Raw genomic sequence first — 18,685 nt, 5'->3', positions numbered from 1 at the left:
TATATTGTCTCTGTTTTATATCACCTGAAATTTGCTGCTTTGAAATTATACGTTGGAATGTGTTGAATTGCAGCAGCAGTACAGTTTAAAAGCACAAGGCGCAAGTCCATAACCTGTCGGAGTAGAGTTAGTCCATTCAGCCCATCGAATTTGCTCTACTATTCTGTCATGGCTGATTTATTATCCCTCTCAATCCCATTCGCCTGCCTTCTTCCCGTAACCTTTGATGCCCTGATCAATCAGGAAACTATCAGTTTCTGTCTTACGTATACCCAATGACTTGGCCTCCACATCCATCTGTGGTAATGAATTCCAGAGATTCACCACACTCTGGTTAAAGAAATTCTTCTTCATCTCTCTTTGAAATAGACATCCCTGAATTCCAAGGCTGTGCCCTCTGGTCCTACAGTCCCTCATTATGGGAAACATCCTCATAAGACTACTATTTATAATTAGTTAAATAAATAAATAATGAGGTAGTGCTCTTTAATGAGCTCATTAATTATCAATACAGAAGGAATAATGAGACAGCTCCCCACATTTGGTAGTTAGACACTACCAGGTGTCTGTTCATTAGAAATACTCTATTGGAATTAATGTCAACTGAGGATTTGGTCATGTTAGTAGAGGAATCACACAAGGTAGTTGGTTTACTGTTGTCACATCACTGAGGTGCTTTGAAAAGCTTTGCCTGCCTGCCATTCAGAAGGATCACTCAATACATTAGTACAGTCACAGAGATCAGAATGAAGTGTTGCTGTAACAGAGGAGAGTGCAGTGCATTCCTCCAACATTTTGTGTGTGTTAGTATAGTGTTGATAGTTAAACAGCCAATGGGCGTTTTAGTCAGGGGCGCACATTTGATAATTAATTTATTATTGTCACATGCACTAAGATTCTTTGAAAATCTTTGCTCTGTATGTCTTCCATCTAGATTATTTCAAACCATGCAATTATTGAGTAACGCAAGGAAAAAGCAGTAACAGAGTGCAGAATAGAGTGGTACAGTTCCTGGGACTGGGAGAGTGCAGTGCAGGTATACAATAAGGTGCAAGGGCCAAAACGAGGTAGATAATGAGATCAAGAGTTTAACTCTATCGTACAAGAAGCCCATTCAAGAGACACTTATCAGTGAGTCAGAAGCTGTGACGGAGCCTGGTGGTATAAAGTTTTTACTGTGTTAGCCCACTGGAAGGGAGAGAAGGAAGTGTGGATGGATTCCTTGATTGTTGGTTGCTTTCCTGAGGAAGTGTGCAGTGTATTTAGAGTCTATGAAGGGGATACTGGTTTTTCTGATGGACTGAGCTGTGTCCACAACTCTCTGCAACTTCTTGATGTCTGGGCAGTGCAGTTGCTATACCATGCAGCAATGCATCCAGATTTCTGTGGTGCACCTATAAAAATTGGTGCAGGGCAATAGAACCATCACAAATTTCCTTAGCCTTCTAAGTATGTTGAGATGCTTCCTTTGGTGGCTCCTCTGATTCCGTGCTCTTTTAAAAGGGTGAAGGGTAATTGGGTGAAACACTCTGTATATATGACAAAGGCAGGAAGAGGGATGAGGTCCTGAAGTGTGAATTTTGGGAACTAGGCAGAAGGCTGAAGAACAGGACCTCAAGGGTGGCGTTCTCAGGATTGCTGCCAGTGCTACGTGACAGTGACGGTAAGAATTGGAGGAGAAAGCAGTTGAATGCGTGGCTGAGGAGTTGGTGCAGGGAGCAGGGTTTTAGATTTTTGGACCATTGGGATCTCTTCTGGGGAAGGTGGGACCTGTACAGGTTGGATGGGTTGCACCTGAACTCGAGGGGGAGCAATATCCTTGCATGGTTCGCTAGCATGGTTCGGGAGGGTTTAAACTAATTTGGAAGGGGGATGGGACCCAGAGCGATAGAGCAGTGAAAGAAGTGCACGGAGTAAAGCTGGATCTAACATATAGAGAGGCTTTGAGGAAAGAGAAGCAGAATAAGCGGTGTAAAGGTAGTAAGGTAGAAGGGCTGAAGTGTGTGTACCTCAATGCAAGAAGCACCAGGAACAAAGGTGATGAACTGAGAGCTTGTATATGTACATGGAATAGTGATGTAGTGGTCATTACAGAGACTTGGCTGGCACCAGGGCAAGAATGGATTCTCAATATTCCTGGATTTCAGTGCTTTAAAAGGGATAGAGAAGGCAGAAAAAGGGGAGGAGGGGTGGCATTACTGGTCAGGGATACTATTACAGCTACAAAAAGGGTGGGTAATGTAACAGCATCCTCTTTTGAGTCAGTATGGGTGGAAGTCAGGAACAGGAAGGGAGCAGTTACTCTATTGGGGGTATTCTATAGGCCCCCTGATGGCAGCAGAGATACAGGGGAGCAGATTGGGAGGCAGATTTTGGAAAGGTGCAAAAATAACAGGGTTGCTATCATGGGTGACTTTAACTTCCCTAATATTGATTGGCATCTGATTAGTTCCAAGGGTTTAGATGGGGCAGAGTTTGTTAAGTTTGTCGAGGACGGATTCCTGTCGCAGTATGTGGACAGGCCGACTAGGGGGAATGCCATACTAGATCTAGTACTAGGTAATGAACCGGGTCAGGTCACAGGTCTCTCAGTGGGTGAGCATCTGGGGAACAGTGACCACCGCTCCCTGGCCTTTAGCATTATCATGGAAAAGGATAGATTCAGAGAGAACAGGAAAATTTTTAATTGGTGAAAGGCAAATTATGAGGCTATAAGGCTAGAACTTGCGGGTGTGAATTGAGAAGATGTTTTTGCAGGGAAATGTACTATGGACATGTGGTCGATGTTTAGAGATCTCTTGCATGATGTTAGGGATAAATTTGTCCTGGTGAGGAAGATAAAGAATGGTAGGGTGAAGGAACCATGGGTGACAAGTGAAGTGGAATATCTAGTCAGGTGGAAGAAGGCAGCGTACATGAGGTTTAGGAGCCAAGGATCAGATGGGTCTATTGAGGAATATAGGGAAGCAGGAAAAGAGCTTAAAAAGGGGCTGAGAAGAGCAAGAAGGGGGCATGAGAAGGCCTTGGCGTGTAGGGTAAAGGAAAACCCCAAGGCATTCTTCAGTTATGTGAAGAAAAAAGGGATGACAGGAGTGAAGGTAGGACCGATTAGAGATAAAGGTGGGAAGATTTCCTGGAGGCTGTGGAAGTGAGCGAGGTCCTCAATGAATACTTCTCTTCGGTATTCACCAATAAGAGGGAACTTGATGATGGTGAGGACAATATGAGTGAGGTTGATGTTCTGGAGCATGTTGATATTAAGGGAGAGGAGATGTTGGAGTCGCTAAAATACATTAGGACGGATAAGTCCCCGGGGCTTGACGGAATATTCCCCAGGCTGCTCCATGAGGCGAGGGAAGAGATTGCTGAGCCTCTGGCTAGGATCTTTATGTCCTCGATTGGAGGGAGGCGAATGTTGTCCCCTTGTTCAAAAAAGGTAGTAGAGATAGTCCGGGTACTTATAGACCAGTGTGCCTTACGTCTGTGGTGGGAAAGCTGTTGGAAAAGATTCTTAGAGATAGGATCTCTGGGCATTTAGAGAATCATGGTCTGATCAGGGACAGTCAGCATGGCTTTGTGAAGGGCAGATCGTGTCTCACAAGCCTGATAGGGTTCTTTGAGGAGGTAACCAGGCATATAGATGAGGGTAGTGCAGTGGGTGTGATCTATATGGATTTTAGTAAGGCATTTGACAAGGTTGCACACGGTAGGCTTATTCAGAAAGTCAGAAGGCATGGGATCCAGGGAAGTTTGGCCAGGTGGATTCAGAATTGGCTTGCCTGCAGAAGGCAGAGGGTCGTGGTGGAGGGAGTACATTCGGATTGGAGAATTGTGACTAGTGGTGTCCCACAAGGATCTGTTCTGGGACCTCTACTTCCCATGATTTTTATTAACGACCTGGATGTAGGGGTAGAAGGGTGGGTTGGAAAGTTTTCAGACGACACAAAGGTTGGTGGTGTTGTAGATAGTGTAGAGGATTGTCAAAGATTGCAGAGGGACATTGATAGGATGCAGAAGTGGGCTGAGAAGTGGCAGATGGAGTTCAACCCGGAGAAGTGTGAGGTGGTACACTTTGGAAGGACAAACTCCAAGGCGGAGTACAAGGTAAATGGTAGGATACTTGGTGGTGTGGAGGAGCAGAGGGATCTGGGGGTACATGTCCACAGATCCCTGAAAGTTGCCTCACGGGTGGATAGGGTAGTTAAGAAAGCTTATGGGGTATTAGCTTTCATAAGTCGAGGGACAGAGCTTAAAAGTCACAATGTAATGATGCAGCTCTATAAGACTCTGGTGAGGCCACACTTGGAGTACTGTGTCCAGTTCTGGTCGCCTCACTATAGGAAGGATGTGGAAGCATTGGAAAGGGTACAGAGGAGATTTACCAGGCTGCTGCCTGGTGTAGAGAATATGCATTATGATCAGAGATTAAGGGAGCGAGGGCTTTATTCTTTGGAGAGAAGGAGAATGAGAGGAGACATGACAGAGGTGTACAAGATAATAAGAGGAATAGATAGAGTGGATAGCCAGCGCCTCTTCCCTAGGGCACCATTGCTCAATACAAGAGGACATGGCTTTAAGGTAAGGGGTGGGAAGTTCAAGGGGGATATTAGAGGAAGGTTTTGTACTCAGAGAGTGGTTGGTGTGTGGAATGCACTGCCTGAGTCAGTGGTGGAGGCAGATACACTAGTGAAGTTTAAGAGACTACTAGACAGGTATATGGAGGAATTTAAGGTGGGGGCTTATATGGGAGGCAGGGTTTGAGGGTCGGCACAACATTGTGGGCCGAAGGGCCTGTAATGTGCTGTACTATTCTATATATTTAGAGAATGATACAGATATTTCCAGCAAACACTAGATCCTCCCTATGAAAATGCTAAGGAAAAAGCTCACTGCCATCACGACAAGAGGTTGTATGTTTGAGAAAGCAAAAGAAAATCAACCACCACACAGAATGTTCCATAGCTAAACAATGAACCTGGTTAATTTCACTGAGGTTTTTTAAAATCTATTTTGCAGAGGGTGATGGAGGATGTTTTCCTCCATCCTTATGGGAAGGTCTTTGATTTCTTCCCGCATCTTCCAGAGTTAAGAGCTGGGAATCGGAAGGGGAGGTCCTCCTGTGCACTCACATTATGTCATTTTTTCAGCTTTTAGATGGTTGCTTATGTAAAAACACCTAATGAATGCGGTTTGTATTTTTGTAATGTTTTCATGTGCAAATGCTTGTGTGTTTGTGGATATAGGTAACTGTAAGTGGGTGAAGACAGCAGACGATTTCTCTATGAGGATCTTAATTTTTCCCTATTTTAGCATCACCTTAGTCATCATCAGAACTACAATAATGATGGTTTCAGATCATTATTATTCTGATGATGACTAAGATGATATTAAAAATTGAGTACTCACAGCAGTGCTGTCAGCTGCACTATTTGAGCCAGCTACTAATCTAAAATTGAAAGTGGAGATTAAATTTGCTCTTTGCTGTCATGACAACTAAACAATCTGGCAGATTAATGACTGTTCTTAATTCTATGGTGCAAGCTGTTATTGACATATTTCCTGACAAGAGTATTGTGTACCATAAGTGGAGCTTATATGAGGTGTGCTTAAGATGAGTAGAATCCAGCATATTCCACTGTCTGGTGCTTAAGCTTCAGGACAACAATGACTGTCTGCATTTGTGGGAAAATCACTGGGTTAGAACTCCAGTCTTATCCATTGAATTAAATGAATAAATGTCACAGGCTGACTCTGTCGGAGACAGTGCCAAATCTATTTCAATATACGTGATGTTAAACAATTAGTCTTGCATTTTAAATGTCAGCTAGGTTGCAGCTGAATTGCATCCAACATTGTATTTCTAATATTTTTTCTCAGTAACATTTCTATTCAAGCTGATCTATCTTTACGGTGCAAATACATTTAACAGTGAAACATTTATTCCCACCCTTTTCCCCCTGTAGAATCTCAGAAATGAGGAGCAAGTGGCAATTATCCAGGCGAGCACTGTACTGTCTCTGGCTGAGAAGGTAGAGTCAAATACTAATTTGTACATTTTTTAAGTTTCTGTAAGGAAATTAACATCTGACTAGATTTTACAATATCCTGCGTCTTTTGCAAAAAAAAAACTGGTAAACTTACTCAGAAACTATTACCAATTACACTAAACCTGGAAGGCTTGAAAGCATTTCAGTCCTCATACAATTGTTTCACCCCAAAAATTTTGATCAACTTCCTCTTGAAATCTTCCCTCAAGAAAAATGCCTGATTTTTGCATTTATTTCATTACATTCTTTAGTTATTGACATCTCAGCACTTCACCCTCATGTACACAGGAGAAAAAGATAAACAACATTCTGAATAGTCAGGGAATTCTGGGTTATTGTAACACAGAATTTGTGTCCACCAACCATGGCAGCTCATTTTGGAGTAAAACAACAGAAAATGTAGCAGTTCTTCAGCAGTCAATTTTGTACCATAGGGATAATTCTATTCCATTTTTTGCAATATTCATGAATTTCTATTGCTTATAGTTGTATATACAAATTAAAGCCACATAAAGCTATAGGAACTGCTGTTGTATTTATAACAGGTAATATTATGGGGATGTTATGGTTCACAAATATGATGGAATTTAATCATTTGCTGCTCTCTAATGGTTATATTGTGGAACTGCACTAAAATGAGAGTTCAATCTGCTTACTCTGGTGGATGTGTTCCTGGGGATTTTATCCTGTGATCTCCCACCTCCAACACCTCCCCCCTTCCAATCAAAAGTCCTTTATCACTATATTCAGCATTATTTTAATTGTCTATTTTACAAAATTCATCTCTGTGGTGAAATATTAGCTAAATATGGCAAGTAGTTCTTCTCTGTGCACATTGGTACAGTTAACACACCTGTAATAATGTTAGCACATACTGCTAACACTTACTGAAAATGTGAGGAGCAGGCAGAGTGTCTGGTTTAACATTTTGGAAGCCAGTGTTCCAACGAACGCGGTTCTTAACTGAACGTGCATATAGCAGTGGCAATCCCCACCCATCACAGGCATTTAAACGTGGGCAGTACAGTGTTGCAGCTAGTAGAATTCTCCCTGTGAATGTGTGGGTTTTCTCTGGGTCCCACACTTTCCTCCCGCAACTGAGGCGTGCAACAAGAACCGGCAGGAGCGGACTGCCAAGGTGAAACAGAAACTGGGACTGTGGGGAGGGCGCTCCCTGTCGATAACGGGCAAGAACCTGGTCATCAGGTGTGAGGTGCTCTCAGGGCTGCTGTACTTGGCGCAGGTCTGGCCCGTCCCCCGCTCCTACAGCTCGGAAATCACCCGGGCTGTCTTCAGATTCGTCTGAGGATCCAAGATGGAGCGGGTGAGACGGACCGCCATGCACAAGTCCCTGGACAACCGGGGCAAGAACGTCCCCAATGTCGCCCTCACCCTGATGGCCAGCTTCGTATGTGGCTGCATCAGGTTGTGTGTAGAGCCCAGGTATGTGGGCACCAAGTACCACTATGTGCCCAGGTTCTACTTGTCGCCCTGGCTACGAAGGATGGGTCTGGCCCCACTCCCGCGCAACGCCCCAGTCAGCTGGTCGTTGCCGGCATACCTGTCCCACGTAGCAAAGTTCTTCCAGGAGAACGCCTTTGACCACAAGGCCATCAGGCAGTGGTCGGCACGAAGTGTCCTGCAGGCACTGCAGGAGAAGGATGTGATGGACACAGTGGGGTGGTTCCCTGAGCAGACTGTCCAGTTCATCTGGCAAAATGCCTCATCGCCAGATCTCACTAACAGGCACCAAGACCTCGCCTGGCTGGCGGTGAGAGGGACCCTCCCAGTCAGAGCCCTCCTGTACGCCCGGAACATTGTTTCCGCACCCCACTGCCCACGAGAGGACTGCAGTGAGGAGGAGTCAGTGACCCACCTCTTTGCACATTGTGAGTTCGCAGAGAAGGTGCAGAGGAGGATGGACGCGCTAGTGTCACGTTTCATCCCCAGCAGCTGCGTAACAGAGGACTGTCTGATCTACGGGCTGTTCCCGGGGACGCACACGGAGACCAACATCCGGTGCTGCTGGCAGATCATCAACTCGGTGAAAGACGCTCTTTGGTCAGCCCGAAACTTGATGATCTACCAGCACATGGAGATGTCCGTGGGAGAATGCTGCCGACTGGCACACTCTCGGCTGCAGGAGTACGTGCTGAGGGACGCACTGAAACTTGGAGCAGCCACCGCAAGGGCCCGGTGGGGAAGGACCACAGTATAGGTTTTCTCCACCCGTGGGAGTGGGAGGGGTCGGTGGGCGAGGAGTATACCCCTCAACAATGAGATGCTAAGCTGAACTACTGGAGTGCCACGTGGGTGGCTATAAACACGGATATTTTACTGAGTATAATGGAAACGTATGTAAAGGATGAAAAGTTATTGAATGGTTTATTGTATATATTTATTTTTGAATAAAGTATATTTTGAAATAAAAAAAAACACAACAATATGGTAGCTTAATTGGCCACTGTAAATTAGCCTTGGTGTACAAATGAATAGAATTTGGGAGCAGCTGTTGAGAATGTGGGGAAAGTAAAAATTAAGATTAATGTAGGTAGGATTGCTGAGGGAGATGACTATTTATTTATTTATTGAGCTACGGCGCAGAATAAGCCCGACGAGCCTTTTGAGCCACCCTACCCAGCAATCCCCTGATTTAATCCTAGGCTAATCATGGGACAATTTACAATGACTAATTATCCAAACAAACGGTAGGTCTTTGGACTGTGGGAGGAAGCTGGAGCACACAGAGATAATCCACACAGTCACAGGGAGAACATACAAGCACCTTACAGGCAGTGGAGGGAATTGAACCTGGGTCCCCTGTACCGTAAACCATTGTACTAACCACTACACTACCATGCGTATTGGTAGGAATGGAGTCAATACACCAAAGTCCACCTTCCATGCTGAACATCTCTCTGACACTAAATGAACATAAAGTATTTGTAGATGATACGCCAATTTCACTAAGTGGCAGAATGCTAGTTAACACTATCAGAAGTTCTTTAAAATTGTCAGTCTATGACTCCTGACTATAATTGCTCCCAGGTGTGTTTAAGAGTGCATGTTGGGACCCATGCAGCCCCAATACTACTTTATTTTGATTGGTACAGGAGACCTTTCAGTAATAGAGATAAGCTTAAGTCAAAAGGGCTGTCCTCTGACAATGGACAATGTAAATGGATCTGCCTGCCCAGAACAAAGCAGCAGCAGGAGTAACAGGGTTCCTACACTGGGTTTATTGTGCTATGCAATCCCACACCTGTGTCTCAGTTCTACAGAATCTGGCCTCACCAAGCTTCTGAATAACACCATGTTCTCTATATTTCCCCTCTTCGTAGGATGGACAATTAACATCAAGCAAATGCTCGGTGCTGGCTGTTGGCCAGTAGTCACTTGCAATTTTGTTGGGTTTATTCAAACCAGGTTTCATATTAGACTCTTTAAGCCTACATGTGTGACGCTTGCCTTTATTGGCTGGATTTGTTCCGAATGCTAGTTCTTAAAGAAGACTCTGCTACAGTTATAGTTTGACCTTGATGGTGACAATTGTTCTGTAGCACAAGCACAGAGAGAGAAGAGAAAGCTTTGTAAACATAAGCATGGTTCATTGGCTCTGGCAGTGTAGTTCTGTTCTAAGGTTACTGCATTGTAATGTGGAAAGGAATCTGTAAATGATTATCAACATCCAAGAAGAAAATAGCTAGATTTAACAAGGAAAACACTGCAATGTTTAGCGTCGGTTCTATAGCAACTTCAGAAAATGTTTTACCAGCAGGTCGGTGGGACTAGGTGAGAGTAAGAGTTTGGCACGGACTAGAAGGGCCGAGATAGCCTGTTTCCGTGCTGTAATTGTTATATGGTTATAAAATGTCCATAATTTTACAATGCCTGAAAATGGCATTCCTTTAAAGAAGCACATAACATGCTGCAGAAGCTCAGCAGATCAGGCAACATCCATGGACATGAACAAGCAGTTGACATTTCCACTGAGACCCTTCATCAGAACTGGAAAGAAAGGGGGGAAGAAGCCAGATAAGAAGGTTGGGGGGGGGGAGGGGAAGGAATACAAACTAGAAGGTGAAATTCCACTTTTTGCGGATGGAGTGAAGGTGTTCAACAAAGTGGTCCCCCAGTCTATGTTAGGTCTTGCCAATGTAGAGGAAGCTGCATCAAGAACACCAGATACAGCAGATTTTCAGGTGAAATGTTGCCTCACCTGGAATAAGTCTTTGGGGCTCTGAATAGAGGTGAGTGAGGAGGTGAGTGGGCAGGTGTAACTCTTCTGCATACAGTGGTAAGTGCCAGGAAGGAGGTTAGTGGGGTGGCACAAAAGGACAAGGGAATCACAGAAGGAGCGATCCCTGCAGAAAGTAGAGAGTTGAGGGGAGGTGAACATGTGTTTGGTGGCAGGGTCCGGTTGAAGATGGTGGAAATTCTGAAGAATGGTATGTTGGATGCTGAGGCTTATGGGGCGGTAGGTAAGGACAAGAGGAATTCTATTACTGTTAAAGTGGCAGGAAGATGAGGTGAGAGCGGATGTTCAGGGAATAGAGGAGATTCAGATGAGGGCAACATCAATGTTTGAAAAATGGAAACCCTCTCCTTTGAAAAAGGAGGTCATCTCTGATGTCCTGGAAAGAAAAGCCTCATCCTGGGAACAGATACAGTAGAGATGAAGGAACTCAGAAAAGTGAATAGAATTTTTACAAGAGACAGATTTGAAAGAGGTGTAGTCAAGTTAAGTCAATAAGTTTATAACAGATGTCTGTTGACAGTTTGTCTCCAGAGATGGAGAAAGAGAGAGAATGAGAAAGCAGAGGAAGGTGTCAGAAATGAACCAAATAAATTTAAGCTCAGGGTGGAAGTTGGAGGCAAAGTTGATGAAATTGACAAACTCAACATGAAGCAACACCAAAGCAGTAGTCAATTTGGCACAGAAAGAATCCATGAGCATTACCAGGGAAGGCTTGGAAGAAGGATTGATCCACATAGGCAATGAAAATGCAGGCAAAGTAATTGTGTGTGCCCATGGCTATACCTCGAATTTGGAGAAAGTAGGAGGAGCCAAGCAAGAAATTGTTGAGTATGAGGACCCGTTCTGCCAAACTGGACCTTGCACTCAATAATTTGTGATTACTAGTTTCCTTTAAAGAAACTGCAATTATTTAACAAAGTAAAAATAAAATCATAGAAGTATTGTAGAGCACTACAGCACAGAAACAGGCCCTGCAGCCCAACCAATCCACGACAAACTATTAATCAGCCTAGTCCCATATACCTGCACCTGGACCATAGCCCTTCATACCCCTCCCATCCATTTGTCTATCCAAATTTCTCTTAAATCTTGAAATTGAACCTGTATCCATCACTTCCGCTGGCAGCTCGTTTCACATGCTCACCACCCTCCGAGTGAAGAAGTTCCCTCTCATGTTCCCCTTAAACATTTCACCTTTCATTCCTAACCCATGACCTCCAGTTCTAGTCCACACAATCTCAGAGGATAAAACCTGCTGGCATTTATCCTATTCCTCTCATAATTTTGCATACCTCCATACCTTGCAAATCTCCCCTCATTCTTCTATGCTTTAGGGAATGAAGTAATAACCTATTCAATCTTTCCCTAAAACTCAGATCTTCAGTCTCAGCAACATCCTTGTAAACTTACTTTGCACTCTTTCAATTTTGTTTAAATTTTTCCCCATGTGTAGGTGACCATCACTGCACACGATACACCAAATTAGTCCTCACCAATATCTTGTACAGCTTCAAAATAACATTTCGACTCCTGTACTGAATACTTTGATTTACAAAGTCCAATGTGACAAAAGCTTTCTTTATGATGCTATCTACCTATGACATAATTTTCAAGGAATAATGGATCTGTATTTCAAAATCCCTCTGTTCTACCACACTCCTCAGTGCTTACCATACAAGTCCTACCCTGGTTTGTCTTCCCAAAGTGCAACACTTCACACTTGGCTACATTAAATTCCATCTGTCATTTTCTTAGCCCACTTTCCAGCTGGTCCAGGGCATTCTGCAAGCTTTGATAGTCTTGCTTGCTATCCACTACAACACCAATCTTAGTGTCATCTGCAAATTTGGTCATCCAAATCATCCAGATCATTTTACTGTAGATGACAAGTAACAACAGACACAGCACCAGTCCCTGGGACACACCACTAGTCACAAGCCTCCAGTCAGAGAGGCAACCATCTGCTACCACTCCCTGGCTGCTCTTGCAAGGCCAATGTGTACTACCTCATCTTAAATGCCAAGAGATTGAACCTTCTTGACCAACCTCCCATGTGAGACCCCTTGTCAAAGGCCTTACTAAAGACCAGGTAGACAACATTCACTGCCTTGACTTCATCAATTTTCCTGATAACTTACTCAAAAAACTCTTTAAGATTGCATGGACATGATCTACCATGCATAAAGCCATGTTGACTATCAGTCCCCGTCTATCCAAATACTTGTATATCTGGTCTCTTAGAATACCATTCATAACTTGACCACTGCTGACTCACTGGCCTATAAATTCCTAGCTTATTTTTAGTGCCTTTCTTGGACAACGGAACGATATTAGCTATTCTGCCATTCTCCGGCACCTCGCACGTGGCTAAGGGCCTTTTAAATATCTCTGCTAGGGCCTCTGCAATTTCTGCACTGGCTTCCCTTAGGGTCCAGTAAAACACTTCGTCAGGCCCTGCGGATAATCCACCCTAATTGTCTCAAGACAGCAAACATCTCCTCCTCTCTAACCTGAATGAGATCCATGACTTCACTACTGCTTTGCCTCGCATCAATAGACTCTGTGTCCCAAGTGCATACAGATACAAAAATTCAGCTTAAGATCTCTTCCATATCTTCCAGCTCCATGTGCAGATGACCACTCTGATATTTCAGAGGACCAATTTTGTCCCTTACTATCCTTTTGCTCTTAATATATCTGTAGAAGTAGTTGAGATTCTGCTTCAACTTGTGTGCTAGAGCAAACTCATGCCTTCTTTAATTCAATATGATTTCCTCCTTAACTGTTCCCTTAGATTTCTTATACTCCTCATGTACGAGGTTTGCTCCTTCCTGCCTATACCTGCTATGCATCTCCTCCCTTTTCTTAACTAGGGCATCAATATCTCTCTAAGCCTGTTATCCTTACCTTTTAATCTGACAGGAGCAAATAGTTCTGGTATATATTAGAAGGAATGAAGCCAATGAAACAAGGGTGGATTTATCCTTTCCTGGCACTTTGGTGATTGGTATTCACCAGTCCTAAAGCATAGAGAGAGAAAGCAGTAGCCTTATCCTTGGTTCTTTGTCTCCTTTATAATGTTCTCTGAATTCTTGGAAGTTCCCCTTAATATGATCTCTACAGAGGATAATGAATCCTGCCTGCAGTGCACATCACAACGACCCTTACAAGAAAACCAATATGCATTGTGGCATCAACGAATGAAGAAAAAATGGATCACCATAAAGTTTCCTCTTTTATGCCCTGTACTTTTTTTTTCAACTTGGAATTATGTTACATCTTTACAATGGGTATTCGTATAATAATTAACTTCTCTTATGATGTTCAGAATATGTTATGTATTGTTCTAGGCTAATGATTTATTGGAAATTGCAGCTGGAATTTCTCGGAAAGAGAAATTTGAACATCTTGCAATGACGGAAAAAATTGGTGGAAGAAAAAGTCACGGTCAGCAGCACATGACAATCATGAGTTACATCAAGGGATGGACAGGGAAAAGTTTTAAAGGGCTTATTAGAACTTCTCAGATGGAAGACCATGATTGCCTATGTCATAAAACATGGCACATGATGATAATGAATGATTTATGGACTGGACTGTCCATTCAGTATCTGATATAAACAGTGCTCATTCTGACTACTAAAGTTAGTTATTCTGACTAAAATGAAAATTAGATCCAACTTATTGATAACCTTGGGAATGTTTATGAAAATGAGGACATGAACAATTGGTCAAAGAGCCCAAGATCTAAATCTGAGGTTTCTGATGTTCACAGGCATCCAGAGGCTATGAATTACTATAATGTACACCAAGTTAATGGATGCATAATAAATTAATTATGATCCTCTAACTGGCAAAGTTGAAAGGTCTCTGTACTAACAAACTACTGCAGTGGATGTCATGCTTTCAGTATTAACACTAACACATTTATTGTTTTCAGTGGCTGCAACAGATTGAGGGTACGGAGGCTGCCCTTCATCAGAAGATGATAGATTTGGAGATTGAGATGGTAAGTAACATAATTTTCATTGTGTCTAATTGAACAGCTTGAAACTGTAATACATCTTTCCCTCTATCTAATAGTATCTGTGGTAGAATCCAGTAATCTGGCAGCCTCATGAATTTGGTGATGCTGGACCAGCAGAATTTTATGGTCTATTAGATATTACTTGTAATTATAACCCAGCACACATATGTTTTGTTTTTTTTTTCCTTTGCAAGTTACACAACAGCATAATAAATTTTCCAGTGAAGACTGTAAGTTTAAAGGGAGGGTGGGAGATGTGATCCTAGTGAGTTTAAAAGGAGTGTGGGAAACAGGAACACTGTTTAATGGGGACCTGGTGAGCCAGATTTCAAACCATTGGCATATCCATGGATTTATGGAGCTTTAGGATGAATGTACATACAAATTGTAAGGCTAGAAATTGTTTTATTCCCTACTAATAGCAATGTTGTGGGTCACTCATCTATGGTTTTTGAAGTCATATTAAGGTCATAATTGTCATTTGCAGTATTTAAATTTTAAAAAAAGATCTGTAAGTGTTACTGCTTTAACAACACTTTCTGACTATCATGGTATTATGAATTGACAAAAAGCAAGCTCTTTCAGCTATCAACGTTTAACAGGTACGATCTTTGCACATCTCGAGAGATGTACAATGATCTAAACAACTCTTCCAAGCTATCACTGCTGCAACATTGGGAGAGGGGGGAAATGTGTTGTTAGATCAACTCAAATTGGCAAGGAACACAAGAGACTGCTGAAATCCAGAGCAAAAGAAAACAAGATATTTAAGGAACTCACTGAGACAGGCAGCATCTATGGAAGGAAGTGGACAGTCAGTTTGTTAGGTTGAGATCCTTCACCTGGACCGAAAGGTAGAGAGGAAATAGACAGTATTAAAAGGTGAAGGAAAGGAGGGCAGCAAGAGCTGACAGACAATAGCTCAATCCAGGTATGAAGCAGAGTAGGGGAGTGAATTCCTGTATTCCCATGCAAATCCTCCAGCCTTATTTATTGCATCTGCTATTGCTAATGTGGTCTCCTCAACATCGGTGATCCCAGTGCAAACTAGGTGACCACTGTGGCCATCTGGAGCTCCTGATTGCTAGTCATTTTAATTCCATTCTCAATTCCCATACTAACTTGTCAGTCCTTGGCTTCCTCTACTACTAGGGTGAGGCAAAACATGACAGTGCCTCATATTCCACCTGGGTGGTCTACAACTTGATGACATGAAAGCTACATTGTCCCCCAGCAACTGTTTTCCCCCCGTCCCCTTTGTCTCTCCTCGTGATCCACCCATTTCTTCCTGTACTCATCCTATTCCCCATCACCCTGTTTCTTTTCACCTGCCCCTCCCCATAAGCTGCTTCTATTGGGTCCCATCTCCCACTGCTGCCATCTGTGCTCTCCACCTCCCTCGCTTGATTCCATGCTCCAACTTTCTTTCCTATCAAATTCCTTCATCTTCAGCCCTTTGTTGCCTCCACCTATCGCCTCCCACCTACTGCGATTTCCATTCTTGCCTCCTCACCTCCCCTCACCTGGATCCATTTATTCCCACAGTCGAACCACAGAATATCCTTCACCAAAGTGCTGGTCGCCCTTGCTCCATCCCTTTCCTCCATCTTTCTTATCCTACCTGTTTCTTATCTATCCTTCAGTCCAGGCAAATGGACTAGACCCAAAATGTTGATTCTCCATTTCCCTCCATAAATGCTGCCTGGCCTGCTGAGTACCAACAGCTTCTTGCTTTTTGCTTGGTGAAGAACACTGTCCACTGGAGGAACCATCTATCTTCAAGGGGTTACAGCCTTCTGCTCCTGGCAGGAGGTTGTCAAGTAATTGACGAGCCTTTGTGTGTACACTGTCTGATTCTGTTCCTGTGGGCTGAAGGAGAAGTAGGTGAAGTAGGATGTAGGGTATGGGACATTCATCATGCAGTAGGGAGAGCCAACCAAGGAGTGGTGAGAATTAAGCAGATATTCTTTTTCTTGCAGGATATGTTTTGCAAACAAAAAGGCTACCTGGAGGAAGAGTTAGATTACAGGAAGCAAGCCCTGGACCAAGCATACATGGTAAATAATCTTTGATGGAGCTAATCCCCCAATATACAGCATAGCTTTCACACAGAGATTTAGCTTTCCTCTCTGCAAAGGTGCCTTTGTATGTTTATCGTATTTTGTTTCGAGGTACAGGTCAACCTTCTATAATCCGGCACCACTGGGACCTGAGGAATGCCGGATTAGTGAAAATGCCGAATTACAGAAGGATCACATTAAGCAATAACAAATGCCTCATCATACCTTTAAAATATCAAAGGATTCAAAGGTTCATTTAATGTCAGAGAAATGTATACAATATACATCCTGAAATGCATTTTCTTCGCAACCATCTATGAAAACAGAGGAGTGCCCCAAAAAATGAACGACAGTTAAAATGTTAGAACCCCTAAGTTCCACCCCCAGCTCCCCTCCCTCCCGGACGTAAGCAGCAGCGAGCAACAATCCCCCTCCCCACCGGCAAAAGATAAAGCACACCCACTACCAGCACTCAAGCATGAGCTAAGCGATAGCAAAGACACAGACTTGCAGTTATCCCAAAGACTACATTGCACTCACAGTTACTGAGGGAATCCTCGTTAGTTTCTTTTCCTCCACTTAAATATGCTTAAATTCAGCGGGTCACCACGTCTGATCTGAGGTCATAGGCAGAAGAGAACGAAGTGCTGGCCGGGCGACGCCGTAGGACAGTGCGTGACTGCTGGCAAGCGGGCGAGAAGGTGGACCGAACCAGCGCACGCCAGCTCCCCTGCCACTGGCGGGTGAGGCGGGCAGGTGCTGGGCGGTCGCTCCTCACGTAAATGATATTAATCAATGCAGGAAAACAAGCAGGAATCGCCTGTCTGTGCTTACAAGAGCGTGCCAACACATGAACAGATCTAGCGCAACCAAAACAATGCGCAGCAGATTGGTACGGTGGCCCGTAAAATTTGAAATTACAGTTGCGCGGAAAATTTGAAATCAGTGCGGATTATCGAAGGAACCGGATCACAGGTAGTCGAATTAGTGAATGTCGACCTGTATTTTGTAAGAGCTTATGTAGGTTCAGTGTTCCACATATTATGTCATGCACAAGCTGCTCATTCTAAGCCATGCAGAGAGTTCAAGCGATTCAAGATATTCAAAAAACTTTATTGTCATTCTAACTGTACATCAGCTCTGTAGGGCAGAATGAGACAGCGTTTCCCAGGAGCAGTGCAATCATAACATAACAAACGCAACACTAAATAATAACCATAACAATAAATAGTAAAACACAACAGCCACATGTCAGTTAAAATCAGTTATAAGTGTCCAGTGCAAGTTAAAAGTGTCCAAAGTAGAGTCAGGTGGAGCAGCTATTTAGCAGTCTGACTGCCTATGGGAGGAAGCTGTTTAGTAGCCTTGTGGTTTTAGTTTTAATGCTCCTGTAACGTTTGCCTGATGGCAGAAGAAGAAGCAGTTCATGGAGAGGGTGTGAGGGATCTTTAATGATGTACCGTGTCTTCTGGAGGCATCAACTCTGAAAGAGGTCTTGGACAGAAGGTAGGGAGACCCCAATAAATTTCTCTGCTCCCCTAACCACCCTCTGCAAGGCTTTTTTGTCGACAGCACTGCAGCTGGAGTACCAGGTTGTGATGCAAAAGGTCAGCACACCCTCAACCACCCCTCTGTAGAATATAGTTAAGATGTTAGTGGGGAGTGATGCTTGTTTAAGCTTCCTCAGAAAGTGCAATCTCTGCTGGGCCCGTTTCACAATCCCAGTGGTGTTCCTGGACCAGGTGAGATTGTCCGAGATCTGCACCCCAAGCAACTTGATGTTTTCCACTCTCTCCACTGTGGAGCCACTGATGCTGAGGGGTATGTGCTCAGGCTGAGACCGTCTGAAATCGACGATCATCTCCTTGGTTTTGGTGACATTAAGCATCAAGTTGTTATCCCTGCACCAGCTCTCTAGGTGTTTGACCTCCTCCCTGTACGTAGTTTCATCATTTTTGCTGATGAGCCCCACCACTGTGGTATCATCTGCAAATTTAATGATCAGGTTCTCCTTGAATCTGGCTGCACAGTCATGTGTTAGCAGTGTAAACAGCAACGGGCTAAGCTCACAGCCTTGTGGGGATCCAGTGCTCAGTGTGATGGAGTCAGAGAAGTTCCTGCCAACACGGACTGACTGTGGTCTCTCTGTCAAGAAATCCAGAATCCAGCGACACATGACAATGTTAAGGCCAAGCAGCGACAGTTTCTCCACTAGTCTCTGCAGGATGATGGTATTGAACGCTGAACTGAAATCAATGTACAGGAATCTGGCATAAGTGTCTTTGTTGTCCAA

General features: G+C 43.7%; 1 protein-coding gene across 1 annotated transcript in view; it reads left to right on the top strand.

The window, feature by feature from the left end:
* LOC140200788 (janus kinase and microtubule-interacting protein 2-like) overlaps positions 1-18,685 on the top strand; it is a 126,124-nt gene that overhangs the window by 86,560 nt on the left and 20,879 nt on the right. The window contains exons 15-17 of the mRNA XM_072264396.1: positions 5,964-6,029; positions 14,246-14,314; positions 16,312-16,389. Coding sequence (XP_072120497.1) covers positions 5,964-6,029; positions 14,246-14,314; positions 16,312-16,389 — 213 coding nt within the window. The remainder of the gene's footprint in view (positions 1-5,963; positions 6,030-14,245; positions 14,315-16,311; positions 16,390-18,685) is intronic.

The sequence above is a fragment of the Mobula birostris genome, chromosome 7 (genome assembly GCF_030028105.1).
Source record: "Mobula birostris isolate sMobBir1 chromosome 7, sMobBir1.hap1, whole genome shotgun sequence".
In the NCBI taxonomy this organism is placed as follows: Eukaryota; Metazoa; Chordata; class Chondrichthyes; order Myliobatiformes; family Myliobatidae; genus Mobula; species Mobula birostris.
This window is presented reverse-complemented; position numbering and strand designations above follow the sequence as displayed.